Source organism: Euleptes europaea, chromosome 10 (genome assembly GCF_029931775.1).
Source record: "Euleptes europaea isolate rEulEur1 chromosome 10, rEulEur1.hap1, whole genome shotgun sequence".
Classification (NCBI taxonomy): domain Eukaryota; kingdom Metazoa; phylum Chordata; class Lepidosauria; order Squamata; family Sphaerodactylidae; genus Euleptes; species Euleptes europaea.
The window spans coordinates 7,768,380-7,789,788 of record NC_079321.1 but is presented as its reverse complement, the minus strand read 5'-3'; the positions used below and the strand labels follow the sequence as shown (position 1 = coordinate 7,789,788).

Genomic DNA, 21,409 nt, shown 5'->3' with positions numbered 1-21,409 from the left:
CCCGAGAGACGGCGGGGAGGCCGTTGCCAAGGGCCCGGCGCGCTCCGCTTGGCGACGGCGGGGGACGCTACGGCGCCTCCGGAGGGACAAGACCCGCCCGCGCGAGGGCAACGCGGAGGGCGCCCCGCCCCTCTTTTGGTGCAGCCACGCCGGCGAGGCTTTGTATGGCTGGGGAAGGCGCCGGAGCCGGATCAATGCATAAATGGACATGGGAAGAGAAACTGCTGAATTACAGTTGATATTCCAACTAATATTCCAATGCATTGACCTGGGCTGAATAAAGACCTTGCATTCATGGCTCGTGGCCAATGCTGATTTCTCCACACCCATCTCTCCCCTGGACACCACAGACTCTTCTGCAGGCCACACCTCATCCCATCACGCCTGCTATTCACATTTACATACTGCTAACATTGACATACGAATGCTTGTCTGAATTCACTCTCCTCTACTTAAAGGCAGATGGATTCACATTCTCGCTGTATCTGAAGAAGTGAGCTGTGGCTCACGAAAGCTCCTACCCTACCAGAAAGTATTTTTGTGAGTCTTTAAGGTGCTACTGGACTCTTGCCCTTTTCTACAAATGAATAAATAAGCGGCCTCTCGCCTTAGGGCGCTTCGGAAAACTAGGAGACCAAGTCCGTAGGGACGAGAAACATGACCTGCTGTCCCAGGCAATAGAAAAGAGCAAGAGTCCAGCAGCGCCTTAAAGAGTAATGCCCTGGGCATCATGCACATGCATTATGCATGGTATATGGAGAGAGTGGACAGGGAGAAGCTTTTCTCCGTCTCTCGTCATACCAGGACGCGGGGTCATCTGCTGAAGCTGGAGGGGGAGAGATTTCAGAACTGATAAAAGGAAGTAAAAGCATGGCTTGTGGAACTCCCTGCCCCAGGATGTGGTGATGGCTGCCAACTTGGAAGGCTTTAAGGGGGGAGTGGACCTGTTCATGGAGGAGAGGGCTATCCATGGCTACTAGTAAAAATGGATACTAGTCATGAAGCATACCTATTCTAAAAAAGCATACCTATTCTACTTACAGGACAATACTTTTGCAGGACAATACTCAGCTCAAACCCAACCCCTTTCTGACTATATATTACTCTTCCTACACCCTTGACACTGAGAGACACTGTCCTTCAGTGTTACTACTCTGAAGATGCCTGCCACAGTTGCTGGCGAAACGTCAGGAAAGAAAATTCCAAGACCACGGTTACACAGCCCGGATAACCTACAAGAACCATACCTATTCTCTCCAGGATCAGAGGAGCAGGCCTATTATCTTGGGTGCTGTGGAACACAGGCAGGTCACTGCTGCTGCAGTTGTCTTGTTTGGGGGCTTCCTAGAGGCACCTGGTTGGCCACCTTGTGGACAGACTGCTGGACTTGATGGGCCTCGGTCTGATCCAGCAGGGCTTTTCTTATGTTCTTATGGAGGATAGGGCTATCCATGGCCTACTAGTCAAAATGGATACTAGTCGTTATGCATACCTATTCTGTCCAGGATCAGAGGAGCGTGCCTATTACATTAGGTGCTGTGGAAGGCAGCCAGGATAATGCTGCTGCAGTCGTCTTGTTTATGGGCTTCCTGGAGGCACCTGGTTGGCCACTATGTGGACAGACTGCTGGACTTGATAGGCCTATATGTTCAGAGATGGCCCTATGCTCAGTGCTCATTCACAAGAGCAGGAATCAAAGTAGCAAAGTAATTGGGGAGGGGTGTCAACTCTGTGGAAGATGCTGAGCTCAATGGGGCTTATTGCTTAACAGACGCTGGAGTGTTGGCTTGCAGACATTTCTCATAGAACAAGTAGGGTTTGCTACTCAATGCACAAACAGCTGGCGTCTGCTGTTAAGTAGCAGAGGCCGGATTCCTTCACCAGCAATTTCTCTTGCTATCCTTCTCTGCATGTACACTTTCTAGGGGACAGGCAAACAGGAAAGTTGTGATACTGTAAGAACTAACCAGCTCCCCCACCCAACACTAAAAGGCTGAGGACCCCCACCCTACCATAAGCGTTCATGGACATTTCTACGGTTGATATTTGCTTTACCAGACTAACATGGCTATCCTTGTAGCCATAGCCTTCAATGGATAAATAGGAACCGGTCTCTCCACAGGGCGAAAAGCATTAAGCTGGGTGTGTGGGGTTTTGAGTGAAAAATCAACCTAGTTGTTCTTCCATTCAAAATTATATCTCCGGCATGGAATCTTTAAAAAAAATGCAGTTTTTCAGTCCAAAATTTGCTTCAGTCTTACAAAACACTTTTTCTCTTGCCTGTTGGTCACACTTAGGCTTGATGCTGGCTAGCTATCATTTCTGTGTGTACCAGTTTATTAAAGAAACAAACATGCTTGAAACATCCTGAGAGAATGAAAATAGTTTGTCTAATCAAATTATTTCCTTCGGCAGAAGTCCCTTCTAACAAAATACCAAACAGAAATTCCTCCGAATATATTCAGTATGTTGCATTCTGGGAGGGGCTGTGGCTCAGAGGTAGAGCATCTGCTTGGCACGCAGAAGGTCCCCAGTTCAATCGCCAGCATCTCCAGTTAAAGAACCAAGCAGCAGGTGATGTGAAAGACCTCAGCCTAAGACCCTGGAGAGCCGCTGCTATTCTGACTGGACGAAACTGACTTCGATGGACCAATGGTCTGATTCAGTATAAGGAAGCTTCATGTATGTTCTAATTTTTTTTTAACTGCAGTCTTTATTGCGCTACTTCTTATTCCTGCCTCCAGCAATCATCATCTGCTTCTCCGTACATCTCACACACTGAGCAACACACTGCCAGCAGCTATCACCCAGGACAAGGTATGTGTGCATGTGAAGAAGAGTTGGGTTTTATATGCCGACTTTCTCTACCACTTGAGACTCAAACCTGCTCACAATTACCTTACCTTCCCCTCCCCACAACAGACACCCTGCAAGGTAGGTGGGGCTAAGAGAGCTCTAACAAAGCTGTAACGTGCCCAAGGTCACCCAGCTGGCTTCGTGGGTAGGAATGGGGAAACAAATCCAGTTCACCAGATTAGCCTCCATCGCTCATGTGGAGGAGTGGGGAATCAAACCCAGTTCTCCAGATCAGATTCCACCGCTCTTAACCACTACACCACGCCGTCAAGTTGCAGCTGACTTATGAAGACCCCATGGGGTTTTCAAGGCAAGAGACGTTCAAAGGTGGTTTGCAGCTGCCCGTGTAGCAACCCTGGACTTCCTTTCTGGTCTCCAATTACTAACCAGGGCCAACCCTGATAAGCTTCTGAGAACTGATGAGATATGGTAAGCCTGGGCTAATCAGGGCAGGGCAGGAGAAGGTAGCAAGACGCAGCTATTGTCCATGGTTCATGGAGAGCTATTGATTAATAGTGACACTGTGTGTGTGCTGTCAAGTCACAGCTGACTTATAATGGCCCCGGTAGGGTTTTCAATGCAAGAGAGATTTGGAGAAGATAAATGCTGCTGCAGTTGTCTTTGGCAGTTGTTGCTGGGGAGGGGCTGTGGCTCAGATGTAGAGCATCTGCTCGACATGCAGAAGGTCCCAGGTTCAATCCCCAGCATCTCCAGTTAAAAGGACTAGGCACGTAAGTGATGTCAAAGACCTCTACCTGAGATCCTGGAGGGCCGCTGCCAGTCTGAGTAGACAATCCGGACTTTGATGGACCAAGGGTCTGATTCAGTATAAGGTAGCTTCATGTGTCTTTGTGGATTTCCTAGAGGCACCTGGTTGGCCACTGTGTGAACAGACAGCAGGACTCGATGGGCCTTGGTCTGATCCAGCACAGCCTTTCTTATGTTCTTATGAGGTGGTTTGCCATTGCCTGCCTCCAGATGGGCTGAGTTTTGAGAGAACCATGACTGGCCCAAGGTCACCCAGCAGGCTTCACGTGGAGGAGTGGGAAATCGAACCCAGTTCTCCAGATTAGAATCCATCACTCTTAACCACTACACCATGCTGATTTTCCAGTTACACATGGATGCTATTTTCACCATGTGAGGAATACGATATTCAGCAAATGAAGTTAGACTCACACTTGGGCAAATCTAAGGTCATTTTCAGCATGGCAAACATTTTTAATTGTGCTGACAGTAACCATCCTCGGCAATTCAGTTATGTCAGAAAGAAGTGATTTACTTACGGGCCTGATGATTTGAATGGAAGAGTAAATAAAGTACATGCTTAAATCTCCTCCTACAGAAAACCAGAGGCATTTAAAACGTGCTCAAATTCAGCTGGATTGTCACCACAGATGCAACAGGCTCTCCAGTACTTTTTTTTTTTAATCAGGAAGACTTGCCTTTGTAACTTTGAGATTTTTATTAATTTAAATTGACAAAAGGAACTTCAATGTGGGTGGGAGTTAAGTAGGTGTCCAACACAGCCACAGGTCCTAACTGATGAGTTACTGGGCTGAGAAGCCTTTTCCTTCAGTCACTTTATCGAGTGTTCACCTGCAGAAGAAGAGAGAGAGAGACGTTTTGTGAAGATGAATTTTCGACCGTTACTTTGCTGTTCACCTAAAGATGTCCCTCAATCTCTACCGAAGCTAGTTTCAGAGGCGTTTGGTCTGCAGTAGAACAGCTAGATTCAAGTCCAGGAGTACCTTAGAGACCAAAAAGAATTTTGGGGTAAAAGCTTTCGAAAGCCAGACCTCCCTTCATCAGATCTGACAAAGGGAATTTTGACTCTTCCCCCCCCCCCAAAAAAAACCCTCGTTAATCTCTATTGAGAACATATTGTGTTACTTGGAACAACAGTTGTAGTTGCCTCTCTAATTCTTGGGATGAAGCTTCATCAGTCAGTTAACAAGCTTCATCAGTCAGAATTAGTATGACCTCAACACTAGGAGAGGAACTGTCATTTTAGTATGACACTGTATCAGTTATTTAAAGACCAAGAACATAAGAAAAGCCCTGCTGGATCAGACCAAGGCCCATCAAGTCCAGCAGTCTGTTCACACAGTGGCCAACGCAGTGCCTCTAGGAAGCCCACAAACAGGACAACTGCAGCAGCATTGTCCTGCCTGTGTTTCAAAGAACCTAATATCATAGGCAAGCCACCCCTCTGGTCCTGGAAAGAATAGGTATGCATCATGACTAGTATCCATTTTGACTAGTATCCATGAATATTCATTAACATGTCCACTCCCCTCTTAAAGCCTGTCAAGTTGGCAGTCATCACCACATCCTTGGACAAGGAGTTCCATAATTTAACTAGCCTCAACTATGAGAAGAATCCTTGGACAGCAATGCAGTGAACAACTGGGAAAACATTAGCATTTCAAACTTTGCTTACCACATCGTCAATCTTAAGAATACTGCGGACAGTTTCTGTAGCTAGGGTAAGAGCGCTGATGGAGACCAATAAGGGTTGGACCACCAACTCTTCCAGGATATTGGAAATCCCACCCTGCAAATGAAAGGAATTCAAGGAATATGAGTCTCAATTTCAAAGCAGATGTTTCCCAGCTTCCTGTTATGGAGTTTCCAGTGGAAATTCTTCCTAATCGGGGGGTGGCCAAATAACTCAAAGAATCATATGCATTTTGAGTTTTATGAAGCATTCTGCCGTCTGGCGTGTTTGCCAAACAAGGTGTTCCTGCACTGTAAATCCATAGAAGAGTCCACTGACAGCAAACGAACAAAACTGCCCTTTGTGTGAAACTAACCCCACCTGAAGTGACATTTATCAAATACTATACTGTCTGGACCATAGGACACAAAACAAAGAAGAGTTGGTTTTTATATGCCGACTTTCTCTACCTTTTAAGGAGTTTCAAAGCGGCTTACAATCTCCTTCCCTTCCTCTCCCCACAACAGACACCTTGTGAAGTAGGTGGGGCTGAGAGAGTTCAGGGAGAACTGTGACTAGCCCAAGGTCACCCAGGTGGCTTCATGTGCAGGAAAGCCTGTTTTTCTTTTCCAGATTATGAGCAAACAAGAAAATGAAGTAGAAAAGAGCAAGAGTCCAGTAGCACCTTAAAGACTAACACAATTTCTGGCAGGGTATGAGCTTTTGTGAGCCACAGCTCACTTCTTCAGATAAAATGAAGATGAGTGAGCTACAGAAGACAGTATTAAATTTCTCATGTGTGGATCTGGCTGATAGTCTAAGTTTTTTTTAGATATTTTATTTAACCACATCAGTTGACAAACATGGATGTTTAAACAATTATAAAAATACATGTGCTATAATGTTATTGTTTTAGTTAAATAAAATTATTTAAATAATTATTACAATAATGATTATTTTCCTCCTTCCAATAAAGTACAGCTGAAAAAATTGCCCAAATATGAATGATTAACCTATTAAACTGGAGATAGATAATTATGAAATTATTGTAAGGTGAACTATGTATTTCTAATAGTACAACCAAATCAATAATTTTTTGATATCTGAGTAATTATTCTAAAAATGAAACCTTCATCTGGTTGTAAATATTAAGATTACACCAGCGAAAATTAGTCTTTATGTAGAAAACCATGACTGAAATCTAGTCTTACTGACTAGTAATTTAAATGAATTTGATTTAAATGAAATCCACCCTACCAACAGGCCACCCTAAGATGAGGGACAGCCAACAGACCTTACAACTATAGCTGGCGCACAGGGACATATGGAAGGAGACTCTCCATCTGACTTTGGGAAACAAACAGCATGTAAAGAGTTTAAGACACTTCTCACAACTGATCCTTTAAACACACAGCCCACCAACACTGACATTATACAGGATGTTATAAGCATGCCAGTGAGTGAACTATAATGCCACAACAGCATGAAGAAACTAGACCCACAACGCAACCAGCTCCGACTTGTTCGCCAGCAGAACCGCGCTGTTTCAGAATGCGGAACTCGGCACAGATGAATCAAAGGTGATTTTGCGATTTTGCAACTTACCTTTCTCACATTAATGCCCGAGGTTCTCTCTCCTTGGGCATGCCTGTTTCTTAGCTCGGTTACAGTAGTGATGGGATTCAAGCCCGCATTTTCGGCCAGGGTAGATGGAATAACTTCCAGGGCCTCCCCATAAGCCCGGACGCAGTACGATTCCATGCCGCTCAAGATGCGGGAGTACTCGTTCAACCGCAACGCCAGCTCTATCTCAGGCGCTCCACCACCTGCAATCAAGGCCCTGAAAACAAAACAATCGCCGTTAAGTTTTAGAAACAGGATGCGCGAGATGAAGTCATCAACTCAAGGATCTACGTAGCTGACAAGGTACCTTTTCTTGACCAAACAACGGACAACGCACAAGGCGTCATGAATGGACCGTTCTGCTTCTTCCATCACGAGTTTGTTGGAGCCACGCACCACGATGGTCACAGTTTTGCCAGGGCTGGCGCAACCGGTCACCTGCAATACAACGGCGGCTTTAGGAGTGCTGTCGGAGAGCGGCGGGCCCGCAATGGAAGCTAACACAGCAGGTTAGTGAAGAGTAGAAAACGGAGACGCCCAAGGAAGTCCAGGGTTGCTACGCGGAGGAAGCACCACCTCTGCTCGTCTCTTGCCTTAAAAGCCCTAAGGCAGAGGTGTCAAACATACAATCCAGGGCCCGGATGCAGCCCCTTGACAGCTCTTATCTGGTCCACGAGGCAGCCCACCCCCCACTCTCATTCTGGGCTGGTGAGCCCACTGTGGCCTCGCCAGCCAAAGCAGCCCTCCCACCCCCACTCCCGATCTGGGCTGAGGCATGGACCATCCCAACCAAGTGACTTTTATGCCATATGCCATATCTGGTAACAACTGAGTTCGACACCTCCTCCCTATGGGGTCGCCATAAGCCAGCTGTGACTTGAAATCACCTTCCACCACCATTAACCCTTTACGCCTGTTGTTTCCAGATTCCTACAGGTACAAGGCTACACCGATGCACCTCTAAAGGACGTTTCTGCTCCTTACCTTTACCAGCTTTCCAGAGCCATTCAAACTGACCTCTTCGGCCAGTTCAGCAGAGCCGAGCATGTCGCTGGTGAACTGATCAATATGAGCCACCGGCTTTGTTCCAATAGTCTTGGGGGGGGGGAGAGAGAGAGAGAGAAAAATCAATAAAAACAGACGGTCTTTTGCCTGCCAAAACAGTCCACGGCCTCTCTTGCAGAGGCGATCTTCTCCAGTAAGGTACCTACCGCTTCCAAGGGAGAAGTATTTCTTGGAACTCCCTGCCCAAGGATGTGGTGATGGCTGCAAACTTTAAGAGGGAAGTGGACTGCTGGACTTGATGGACCTTGAGGTCTGATTTAGAATGGCCTTTCTTATGTGAAAAGTCAGACCGAGTCCAGCCCTGCACAAAGTTAGCTGGTCCACACGTTAAGTCACAAACCACAGCTTGGCATTATGCGATCAAGTCTCGGTTTGCACACTCCTGTCATGCTTCCCCCTCCCGCAGTGCCCAGCCCCAGCAAACCACAGCAGGCAATGACACCTAAGCTGGCAAAAGGTTTCTGCAAACCGCAACTATTCTTGGCGTTACGCATATGCTAGTGCCCTGAACTGTTCCCAGGGGTTATTTTCCACACTGGTGAAACATGGTGATTTTGCCAATTATCTCTCCTCCTGCAACCCCCCTCAGAGAACTTTATGTTTAACTGGATAACCTGCTGGTGGTCCCCGTCCCAAAGTGTGTCAGGCTGTCCTCAAGCAGAGTCAGAGCCTATTCAACTCTGGTCCCAGCCTGGTGGAACTCACTCTCTAATGAGACCAAGACCCCGCGAGACCCGATGCAATTCCACAGGGCCTGCAAGACCATGATGTTCCGCTAGGCCTATGGCTGAGGACAACGACGGTTTCCATCTTAACTGGCCTCCCCCTCCATTTTTTTCCCTTTCCCCACCCTGCCTCTTTAGTTCATTATGTTTAGATGCACCTTCCTTTATTCTTCTCCCTCTGGTCAACCCTCGTTATTTATGATTAAGGGCGCCGTTACAATTAGAATTTTAAATTGAGGCCAAGAATTTTTAATTGTAAACTGTTATGTTTTGACTGTCGGAATATGTTGTGAAATGCCCCGAGCTAGGAGTTGTCAGGGAGGGACAGGATATCAACAGAATAAATACATAAAAATAAAAACGCACAGAAATTGTGCCCAGTGCTATTCCTGGGAGTCCCTAGGGCCAGCGTTTGGGGGGGGGAGGAGGAGGAGAAGTCTGCCCTGAGCCCAGCCTTTGGGGGTGGGGTAAAAGTGCAATAAAAGTGCAACAAAATAAAGAAGAGTAGGTTTTTGTATGCTGGCTTTCTCTACCTTTAAAGTAGAATCAAACCAGCTTACAATCAACGTTCCTTTCCTCACCCCACAACAGACACCTTGTGAGGTAGGTGGGGCTGAAAGAGTTCAGAGAGAACTGTGACTAGCCCAAGATCACCCAGCAGGCTTCATGGGGAGGAATGGGTAACTGAACCTGGTTCACCAGATTATAGAGTCTGCCACCCGTGGAGGAGGGGGGAAAGTGGCATTCTGCAGTGAGCCATGCTCACAGTTCAATTGACACAACCCAACGCTTCCAGACAGAGTTTTTGGGATGAATCTGCACTGCAAAATTCCAGGGTGCAGCAGGTTTACGACCAACTTCAGTGAAAGCACGGACTGTGAGCCAAAACAAAGTCCACAGACGATAACAGTTCGAGTAAAAGTGCCATTTTCTGAGCAAGGAGTAGGGGTTGCTGGGGGTGTGTGGGGGAGGTAGTTGTGAATTTCCTGCATCGTGCAGGTGGCTTGGGCTTGATGACCATGGTGGTCCCTTCCGATTCTATGACTAGATGACAACATCTTCTTACCTTGCATATAAACTCAATGTCTTCTCTTTCAATGTCTTTAACCACCATGATCTTCATTTTGTTCAAAAAGTGCAGAGCAAGATCGCTGAGCGCATCCCTGAAATCAAAGAGAATGAATGAACAGTTTATGAGAGGGAGGGCACCTTGGCCATCTTCTGGGCATGGATTAGGGGTCACTGGGGGTCTGGAGGGGTAGTTGTGAATTTGATGACCCTGGTGGTCCCTTCCAACTCTATGATTCTATGAACACTACAGAAGAAAGTTTAAAGTTTTGAGTTCAGGGGTTTGTAAAAAATAGCTGTCAAGATATAATCTGCGAAGTGTTTTTCAGGGGGGCAGGTGGGGATTAAAAGAAGAAGCCTCAACGCCTACAGCAAGAAGTACTCACAGTTGAATGGCAGCATTAATGGGAATGTCTACAGCAGGGGATGTCAAAACATAAGGGTCAGGCTCTCAGCCCCTTGAGAGCTCTTATCCGGCCCACAGGCCGGCAGGGCAGCCACCACCACCCCACTCGCGACCTGGGCTGGCGAGGCATGGCCCGGCCCCCCACCAAGTGACATTTATGTCAGATCCGGCCCTCAAAACAATTGAGTTCAACACCCCTGGACGAAAGTAGGAGTCCCCAACCTTTTTGAGCCTTCAGGCCACCTCTGGAACTCTGACACAGGGGATGGGAGCAACAACAAAATGGCTGCCTGAGAAGGCGGAGCCAACCATACAATAGCATAGTTCTCACATGAAGCTGCCTTCTACTGAATCAGACCCTTGGTCCATCAAAGTCAGTATTGTCTGCTGAGACCAGCAGTGGCTCTCTCAGGCAGAGGTCTTTCACATCACCTACTTGCCTAGACCCTTTAACTGGAGATGCTGGAGATTGAATCTGGGACCTTTTGCATGCCAAGCAGATGCTGTACCACTGAGCCACAGCCCCTCCCCTTCTCATAGTAACTCTTCAACATTTTTGCAGAAGCAGGATTGCTTTTGAATCTGCACAGTCAATCAGAAGTCCTACTGGGCACAAGCCCCCACCTGGCCCTGCCCACTTTCTAAAAACTCTTGGCAGGCACCAGGAAAGGTATTGATGGGTGCCATGGGAACCACGCCGGGGACCTTTGTACTAAAGGAACACATACCGGAGGATGGATTTCTGAATAAGCAGCACGTTGCAGCCGCTCTTCTTAATTTGCTTAATGAGATTCAGAATGTAGGCTCTCTCCTCACGCAAGACCCTGTCCATTTGAGTGTAGTCAGAGACGACAATTTGGTTGTCCATCTGCCAGAATAAAAATACACCTCTTTTAAATGTTAAGTGCATACACTTTTTTTCTTGCACACAAACTGTCTGAGGCTGAATGTGAGCCAAAGAAAATGATGCCCCTTTATGTTTTTAAAGCCAGCATAAGAGGAAACCTGTCATCAGCTGCAGGTTATTTTCAGGTGTTCTTTTCAAGTACAGTTGGTTTTTATACCCCGCTTTTCTCTACCTTCAAGGAGTCTCAAACAGGCTTACAATCATCTTCCTCTCCCCACAACAGACACCTTGTGAGGCTGAGTTTGGAAAACTGTGACTAGCCCAAGGTCATCCAGTTGGCTTCATGTGTAGGAATGCGGAAACCAACCCGGTTCACCAGAGTCCGCCGCTCTTTACCACTACAGCACACTGGCTAAAGGACAAACATGTCGGATCGCTGGCCAGCTTGGAGCAGATGGCCTACTGCATTCTGGTCCCTGGGAGTCTCACAAAGAATGGGAACAGCATGTTCTTAAGCAAAGGGCCCACCATTCTCTTCCATTTTTGACATGTAATATTATCAGGAAAGTAAAAACAGTGTGTTCTTAATAGTGATAATTTTTTTTAAAGCTCTATTTATAATTTAGTTGTCAAGAAACTCCCTGCCCCAGGATGTGGTGATGGCTGCCAACTTGGAAGGCTTTACGAGGGGAATGGACATGTTCATGTAGGAAAGAGCTATTCATGGCTATTAGTAAAAATGGATACTAGTAATGATGTATGCCTATTCTCTCCAGTACCGAAGGAGCATGACTATTATTATCAGGTGCTGTGGAACACAGGGAGGATAATGCTGCTGCAGTCGTCTTGCTTGTGGGCTTCCTAGAGGCACCTGGTTGGCCCCTGTGTGAACAGACTGCTGGACTTGATGGGCCTTGCTGATCCAGCACGGCCTTTCTTATGTTCTTATGTAAACAACCCAGCCGCCCAGGCGTTAACAATGAAATGAAAAAGAAGCTTTAACATACATCTGTCTTTGGAGCCGACAAGCAAAACTGAATGAGGCCTATCTTGGCTTTTTCCACCCGGGAGACGCCGGTGCTGGTCAATTTCTGAGTGAGGACGAGCCCTTCGACTAACTCACAGTCATCAATGGTTCCCCTGGAAATAAGCAGACCATCAGCAAGTCAGCATACTGCGGCGGTAAATCAAAACCGACGCCGTCGGGTTCCACAAGGTGCGCTTTCGGAAGACGGCCACTCACCCCAGTTTCTTCACAATTTTGATGTCCCGGAGATCCACGCCGCTGGCCGTAGCTGGATCGATCACCTTCATCACAGCGTCAACGCTCATTGGGGAAAGCAGGCTGGAATACTGGGAGACGACCTGTAGGCATTGAGGGAAGAGCCACATTTAACCTGGTGTGTCTTTCTTCCGTTTGCTGCGGCGTTCTGTGTCTTAATTAGCATCTAGAAACCGAATCAATTGGAAATAGTTTTCTTCCTCGTCCCCAGCAGCTCTTCCCACAGAAACACAACCACACAGGCAGGCTGACGGCCCTATACTGAATCCCAGGTGACCGCAGATGGAGCAAGACTAGAGTTGCCAACCTCCAGGTGGTGGCTGGAGATCGCCCACTATTACAACTGATCTCCAGGTCACAGAGATCAGTTCCCCTGGAGAACATGGCTGCTTTGGCTGCTGGACTCTGTGGCATTGAAGCCCCTCCCTCCTCAGGCTCCACCCCCAAAATCTCCAGGTATTTCCCAACCCGGAGCTGGCAAACCTAAGCGAGACACAGCAACCAGTTTTTCTGTGCTGAAACTAAACGGCTGTAGGGAGGGATCTAGGCAGAAAGAACATTCAGTTGCACAGGATCCTTTTTTTGTATAATTCCACTGGGTTTATTTATTCATTGAAATAATTCATTTGTACCCCCACACGCAGACAGACACCTTCCTTCCCAATCGGGACCAAAAGCAGCTTACATCATTCTCTCCTTCCATGTTTATCCTCACAACAACCCTGTGAGGTAAGTTAGAATCATAGAGCTGGGTCATCTAGTCCAGCTCCCTGCACAATGCAGGAAATTCACAACTACTTCCCCACACACACACCCAGTGACCTCTACTCCATACCCAGAAGATGAGGAAAGAGGATCCTGCAGGATCCCTGATCGATCTGGCCTTTAGGGAAATTGCTTCCTGACCCCAGTATGTGACTGCAGAATGTATGTGACTGGCCCAAGATCGTTCAGTGAGCTTCCATGGAACGAGTGCGGATTCGAACCCGGGACTCCAAGATACTAGTCTGACATTTAACCACTACACCGAACCTGCTCTCTAATATCTCCCTTGTATCCATTCCGGGAGGAGTCGGTGTTACTAGAAGAGAACCACAGGAGCTGACCCATTGTTTGCTCAAGGGAACGGCAAAGATGAGAGACAGGATCTGCATCCTTTCCCCGTTCTCCAGTTATTCCTGAGCCTGAATGACATCCTCCACTAGGTAATGGTAGCTCAGCTCTAAAAACCTAGGTCCTTGATGTGCCACTAAATATACCACCAGCTGCAGGTGCTACAAAAAAATATCACGGCAATGGTTTCAGAATGACTGACGCCTCCTCTGCCTTCCACACTTCCGAAGCAGTGGCGAGCACCCCTTGCACTGAGGCAACGGTGGGGCGTGAAGCAAAATCGCCCTCCTCTGCCCACAGAAGTTCCACTGAACCAACACAACGGCCCTTCTGATCTAAGCGATCTAACTGCATTATGTTGGGGGTGCTGGCTGCTAGACCAGGCCTCTCGGAGGCTTCTATCCTGAATATGCGCCATCTGAAGAAATTTTTAAGCAGCTGAAGGGTTTTATGGATTTTAATGGTAGGTGTTTATGGTTTTATTGTTTATTACTGATTGTAGTTTCCCGCCCTGAGCCTGGCTTCAGCTGGGGATTGAAGGCAGAATATAAATATAAATAAATAAATAAATAACTCAGGGTAATTCAGGAAGCCCATTTCATGTCTAGAAAACCGTTCCACAGGTATAACTCAAATGCATTTTATACCGAGGCAGACAACACTCATGTGCGGCTGATACCGATCCAAATGTAACCCTCACCATGGCAAAAAATTTTATCTATGGTTTTTAACACTACTTCCTTTTAACTGTACTGCTCAGATATTGTATTTCTGTATGTTTGGTTATTGCTGTATTATTGAATTTACTGAATTTGTTTTGCTCGTGATCTCTTGGTCCGCGAGCATGAAGAACCGAATAAAGGAAAAATGCACTCAAGTGCGGGGGATCGATCACATAGGATAGGAACAGCATGGAAAATAAACTCGTTTTCCAATCTGGGGGCTACCCTGAGCATGTTTACATTTCCCATAAAGACAGCGATACAGTTTTTTGGCATGCGGGGAGTCCACTGTGATTATACAGCGGCTCCTTTGCAAAGCGTGAGACCACACAATGCAGCCAACTAGCTAGAACTAAGCAGTTCTGAGTCAGGTCAGTGCCTGGATAAGTGACTACCTGGGAAACACACATAAGCCGCCCTGAGTTCCCATAACAGGGAAAAAGGAGAATCCTGTTTAATAAATAATGTACCTAATCAGGGACCTTGCTGCTTACTCTCCTGCATGCCTTGCTTCAATGTACAGAAAGGACAGACAGGCTGCAGAGTTCTGTTGGTTAACGTTAATATAACTGCAACAGAAAACCAAAAAAACTCTGCCATATTCAAACCCCCATAGAGACATTCCCCAGGTGAAATGCCCGGGCAGACAAAGTTTCTCTCTCTTGTCCTTTTTTGTTTGTTTTTGTTTTGTGCTGTCCAGTCACCGCTGACTTATGACGACCTCATATGGTTTTCAAGGCAAGAGATGTTTGCAGATGGTTTGCCACAGCTTGCCTCTGTGTCACAACCCTGGAGTTTCTTAGTGGTTGCCCATCCAAAGACTAACCAGGGCCAACCCTGCTTAGCTTCTGAGATCTGATGAGATCAGACTAGCCTGGGGAATATCTAGGCCAGGGCAAAGTTTCTCTGGTCCTCTGAAAATATATGGAAGATGCCACCGGGGTCACATTTATTACACAGTGCATTATACTGAAAGCACAAGGCGAAATACCCACCTTCGAACTCAGGGCGGTGGTCGCGCTGTTCAGCAGGCTTTCTCTGTCACTCAGTTCCACAGTCTGCCCCATGCCAGTCAAGACTTCCACGCCTTTGTCCAGCGCCTTCTGGAACGACTCGGAGATGATGGTGGGGTGGATTCCTATTGGGAAGTCCAAGACACACGCTTACTCAAAACTGTGTCAATACTTAAAGCTTAAATGAAAGCTTCTGGGGGAAAGATTCCAGCTAACACATCAAGTTATCTTACACATTAAGACTGTCTCCCATTCTGTTGTACGAGACACGTTCATTAATAAATTAACTCGACCAGTGTTCTCTTGCTCGAAGACTGCCAAACTTTTATAGTGGGGCTATACAGCCAGTGTGGTATAATGGTTAAGAGTGGTGGTTTGGAGCAGTGGACTCTGACCTGGAGAACCAGGTTTGATTCCCCACTCCTACACACGAAGCCAGCTGGGAGACCTTGGGCTAGTCACACTCTCCCAGCCCCACCTACTTCACAGGGTGTCGGTTGTGGGGAGGGGAAGGTGATTGTAAGTCGGTTTGACTCTCCCTTAAGTGGTAGAGAAAGTCGGCATATAAAAACCAACTCTTCTTCTTCTAATCTGTTTGGCACTGCCCAAGAGAAAACAATGTTCATTATCTACTTCAGCTCCTGATCTCTCTTTGGGGTTGGGCGGATACAACCCTCCAACCTACACTTCCAAATCACCATAAAAGACAATACCAGAGACCGCAGAGGACCGCAGAAGTGTTACAAAAGCAGAAGCAGTTGGTAGGAAGGAATTACAGCCACCGACATAGAACACTAAGGACCGGCAAGATAAACACATCAACACATGAAGCGGCCTCATAGGGAATCTGGCCATTGTTCCATCAAGGTCAGTACTGTCTGCTCAGACTGTCAGCAGCTCTCCAGTATTAGGTGGAGGGCTGTCACATGACCTTACTATCTGATATTTTAACTGGCGATGCCGCGGGCTGGACCTGGGACCTTCTGCATGCCGAGCTGATGCTTTATCGCGGAGCCACAGCCCTTTCCCAATAGCCAGCGTGGGGTAGTGGTTAAGAGCAGTGGTTTGGAGCGGTGGACTCTGATCTGGAGAACCGGGTTCGATTCCCCATTCCTCCACATGAGTGGCGGACACTAATCTGGAGAACAGGGTTGCTTTCCTGACTCCTACACATGAAGCCATCTGGGTGACCTTGGGCTAGTCACAGCTCTCTTAGAGCTCTCTCAGCCCCACCTACCTCACAGGGTGTCTGTTGTGGGGAGGGGAAGGGAAGGTGATTGTAAGCCAGTTTGATTCTGCCTAAGTGGTAGAGAAAATCGGCATATAAAAACCAACTCTTCTTCTTCTAGCAGCAGCAATGCTAAAAAAGTGAAAACACTTAGCGTGTCCAGCAGCAGCATATACAAGGACCAGGCCAGAAGCTCAGTTCTGTACGACTATACCGCACATAGGCATTTCACCTGAGACTGGCATGTTATTCAGGCTCTAAGTGCTCTAAAGGGGGGGGGGTGCGTGCTGTCAAGTTGCAGCCGGCTTATGGCAACCCCGTAGGGTTTTCAAGGCAAGGGATATTCGGAGGTGGTTTGCTGTTGCCTGCCTCCATGTGGGCTGAGAGAGTTCGGAGAGAACTGTGACGGGCCCAAGGTCACCCAGCAGGGTTCATGCGGAGGAGTGGGAAATCAAACTTAGTTTTCCAAATTAAAGTCAGATGCTCTTAACCACTACATCACGCTGGCTCTCATGAGGGGGGATGATATTCATGGACATGGCTCTCATTAACATGTGGATGATATTCATCAGGTAATCGCAGGATGTTATTAGCTCCCCTTCTCTACCTTTAAGGGGTCTCAAAGCAGCTTACAATCGCCTTCCCTTCCCCTCCCCACAACAGGCACCTTGTGAGGTAGCTGAGAGAGTTCGGAGAGAACTGTGACTGGCCCAAGGTCACCTCATGTGGAGGAGTGGGGAAACCAACCCGGTTCACCGGATTAGAGCCCGCTGCTCATGTGGAAGAGTGGGGGAACAAACCCGGTTCTCCAGATTAGAGTCCACCGCTCTTAACCACTACACCATGCTGGCTCTCATCTCTAATGCTACCCTCTCCAATAAAATGTTCTAGCCTGCCTACCTACACATATCTTTGAGGAACGAATGTGTGTGTGCATGTTCAAACGACCAAACTTTCCTTCTGTGGTTGCTCGGAAGCCATAATTAACTTGCTTGAATACACCAACAAAAAAAAAAGGCTAGGGTACAAGAATGACATAATAACGTAAGAAAGGCCCTGCTGGATCAGACCAGGGCCCATCAAGTCCAGCAGTCTGTTCACAGTGGCCAACCAGGTGCCTCTAGGAAGCCACAAACAAAAGGACTGCAGCAGCACCATCCTGACCCTTTTGTTCCCCTCCCCCTCCCCATTTTACAGGCTTCGTTTCATCTCTTGTGCATGAAAGTAGAAAAAGAAGGCCCACCTTTTTGAAGGAGCCTGGAACAGGCTTCCAAGAGGGCTCCCGCAATGACGACGACAGAGGTGGTGCCATCTCCGGCTTCAATATCTTGCGCTTTGGATAACTCTACCAGCTGCGTGGGGTACATTTGAAAATACACGTTTATAATTTGCTCCAAACAGCGGGGGGGGGGGGCATTATTTGGCATGGGGTTCAGGAATGACACATAACTTGGAACTAAGGAAGACTTGCCATTTTCGCCGCCGGGTGAAGAACCTGCATTTGCTTCAGGATTGTTGCGCCGTCATTTGTGATCATCACGTCCCCTTTGGCGTCTTGGATCTGTAAAAGCAGAAGCAAAATCATTGTTCCGCAGACAAATTCCAAAAGAAAGAGACAGACAGAACCCAGAAAGCAACACTTGATACAGGAAGTACGCTTGAAGCTACCTTATACTGAATCAGACCATCAGTCCACCAAGCTCAGTATTGTCTACTTAGACTGGCAGTGGCTCTCAGGCAGAGGTCTTTCACATCACCTTCCTGCCTGGTCCTTTTAACTGGAGATGCCAGAGACTGAACCTGGGATCTTCCGCATCCAAAGTGGATACTCTACCGCTGAGACACGCCACTCCCAGAGTGTTGGGTCTCTACTGAACAGCAGGAACTGCTAGCCAGAGATTTAGGAAGCTTATGTCATTCCTTCTTAAATTAGCCTTCCTTGTCACATGAACACAATACAGGGCTGTTTCATGCGCTCCACTGCAAAGTTGCTGACTAGGATATATTAGTATTTTCACAGCAAGTGCGGGAAGTGTGGATGACAGTTGCACATCTTTAAACAGCAAACAACCTAAAAACCAGGGTGGATTTGATTTAAATAAATAGTCAGCAACCTTCGGGTTGGGGAGAGCGGGGTAGAAATGCAATTAAATAAATAAACATTGCAGAGCAACATTCAACAACTTTACAGCTTATCAGAGAGCGGCTAAGGTCATGGGAATTCACACATAGGCGTTTCACCTTTTAAAATTTGCTACAGGGATCTTACAAAGAATCCGACTTACCATTTTATCCATTCCTTTTGGTCCAAGGCTTGTCCTAACAGCATCTGCAACCGCTGAAACAGAGATGGGTGGAAAAGATTATTTTCTGTTTCAGTTAACAAAATTTCCTTCCGTTGCTTTTCTGCAAAAACTAGGAACAATTGTGTAATGAAGTGAACAGTTTAAATCTGTACTTCAGGGACAAGCTTATTAAAGAACAGCAAAGGGAAAAACTAGCCACTGCTATTTATCTACATCCATGTCGCACATGGCTAGTTCTCAGCTAGTTCTCACAACAGTGCCAGGATATTTAAACTGATGACCACCAGGTGACAGCATAGTATAGCAATTAACAGTGTCAAACTAGTATCTGGAAGGCTGAGGTTCAAATCCTCACTCGTGCCATGGAAGCTCGTTGGGTGACCTTGGGCTGGTCACCCTCTCTCAGCCTAAGCTACTTCACAGGGTCGTTGTGAAGATAAAATGGAGAGGAGAATGACGCAAGCGGCAACCCTATGCCACTTATTAGCAACGGCCTTCGATGCAGGAAGATGCTTAAAGGAAGACCCAAAGTTTCATTAGAACATAAGAAAGGCCATGCTGGATCAGACCAATGCCCATCAAGTTCAGCAGTCTGTTCACACAGTGGCCAACCAGGTGCCTTCTGGAAGCCCCCAAACAAGACGACTGCAGCAGCATTGTCTTACCTGTGTTCCGCAGCATCCAATATAATATGCATGCTCCTCTGATCCTGGAGAGAATAGGTATGCCTCGTGACTAGTATCCATTTTGACTAGTAGCCACTGATAGCCCCATCCTCCATAAGAACATAAGGAAAGCCCTGCTGGATCAGACCGAGGCCCATCAAGTGCAGCAATCTGCGACACAGAGGCCGACCAGGTGCCTCTAGGAAGCCCACAAGCAAGACGACGGCAGCAGCATTGTCCTGCCTGTTCCCCACAGCACCTAATATATTAGGCATGCTCCTCTGGTCCTGGAGAGAAGATGTATGCATCGTGACTAACGTCCATTTCAATTAATGGAAGCCAGAGCTGAGGCAGTTGTACTCCGTTAAGAAAAAAAAAATTGGCCAATGTTCTTATTAAATGGGGATCAGACAGATTCATGGAGGATAGGTTTATCAGTGGCTACTAGCCCTGGTGACTAATAAGAGCATAAGAAAAGCCCTGTTGGATTAGACCCAGGCCCATCAAGTCCAGCAGTCTGTTCTCACAGTGACCAACCAGGTGCCACTAGGAAGCCCACAAGCAAGACGACTGCCGCAGCAGTATCCAGCCTGTGTCCCGCAGCACCTAATATAATTATATATAATTATCATAAGAAGAGCTATGCTGGATCAGACCAAGGCCCATCAAGTCCAGCAGTCTGTTCACACAGTGGCCAACCAAGTGCCTTTAGGAAGCCACTAACAAGACGAGTGCAGCAGCATTGTCCTGCCTGCATTTCTCAGCACCTAATATAATAGGCATGGTCCTCTGATACTAGAGATAATAGGTATGCATCATGACTAGTATACATAAGAACATAAGAAAGGCCCTGTTGGATCAGCCATCAAGTCCAGCAGTCTGTTCCCACAGTGGCCAACCAGGTGCCTCTAGGAAGCCCCCAAACAAGACCACTGCAGCAGCACCATCCTGCCTGTGTTCCAAAGCACCTAATATAATAGGCATGCTCCTCTAGTCCTGGAGAGAACAGGTATGCATCATGGCTAGTATCCATTTTGACTAGTAGCCATGAATAGCCCTCTCCTCATGAACATGCCCAGTCCCCCCTTAAAGCCTTCCAAGTTGGCAGCCATCACCACATACATCCTGGGGCAGGGAGTCCCACCATTTAACCATGCCCAGCTACGCCGAACAAGAAAAACGGAGGGACGCCCCCACCCCCTTCCGGGACAATGGAACGCTACGCCCACTCCTTTCTTCACCCCCCCACCCCGGGGACAATGGACGCGCCCACGCCCTCCTCTTTCTCCCACCCCCCCCCACCTCCGGCCCTGCGCCCATTACCTTTGCCGGCCGCGATGTTGCTGAAGCGGATCTGCGAGGGCTTGTCCCGATCCTGGTAGGAGCCCCGCAGCCCGCCGATGCTGCGGTTCCACCTCGCGCCGTTCCCCGCCAGCCCGCCCTTCGCGCTCACGTTCTCCGGCATGGCTGCGCTCCGATGCCCCTCGGCAGCCTCGGATGGAGACGGATGCTTCTCTCCCCACGAACCTCTCGGCAGGCGCCGCCTCGGACTAACGGTCCCTTGCCGACGCGAAGCTTCCAGAACGCGCCGACACCAGCCAGAGGAAGAGGGGTCCTTCGCAGGGCGCGGAGGCCGGCGCGGGGAACTGACGTCAGTCAGGGTAGCTCTCGCAAGTGCCGTTCTCCGTGCCGGCAAAAAGAAAATGCAAACAAACTAAGGAGGGGGTTCTAGAGGAAAAACTATAGGAGTTTAGTAGAAAAGAGCAAGAGTCCAGTAGCACCTTAAAGACTAACGATAGGGGTTTAGAATGAGTTCGTCGGATAACCCCGGTTAACACTGGCGGTGAGGGCGGACCGGCGAATGAGATAGACACCTACAGCCCTCGCTAGCTGTAGCCTACACTGGAGGGCTGATTTACAGGGAGCGTAGACTGTGGCTGATAGGAAGCAAGCCGATTCCTTGGAAATGTGGTGTTGGAGGAGAGTGTTACGGATACCGTGGACTGCCAAAAAAAAAAAAAAAAACCAAGAGAAAATTAAGCCTGAACTG

At 47.7% G+C, this 21,409-nt stretch overlaps 1 protein-coding gene across 1 annotated transcript; it reads right to left on the bottom strand.

The window, feature by feature from the left end:
- Positions 1 to 4,335: 4,335 nt before the first annotated feature.
- On the bottom strand, positions 4,336 to 20,874 carry CCT4 (chaperonin containing TCP1 subunit 4). Its single transcript, XM_056856711.1, has 14 exons — positions 20,683 to 20,874; positions 18,674 to 18,726; positions 17,860 to 17,949; positions 17,632 to 17,740; positions 15,143 to 15,285; positions 12,274 to 12,395; positions 12,038 to 12,170; positions 10,912 to 11,051; positions 9,776 to 9,872; positions 7,904 to 8,014; positions 7,227 to 7,357; positions 6,902 to 7,136; positions 5,300 to 5,413; positions 4,336 to 4,455 (listed from the first exon to the last, which is right to left on the bottom strand). The coding sequence occupies exons 1-14, from the start codon at positions 20,822 to 20,824 to the stop codon at positions 4,441 to 4,443; spliced, it is 1,635 nt and encodes a 544-aa protein (XP_056712689.1). The 5' UTR covers positions 20,825 to 20,874; the 3' UTR covers positions 4,336 to 4,440.
- Between the last annotated feature and the right edge of the window lie 535 nt (positions 20,875 to 21,409).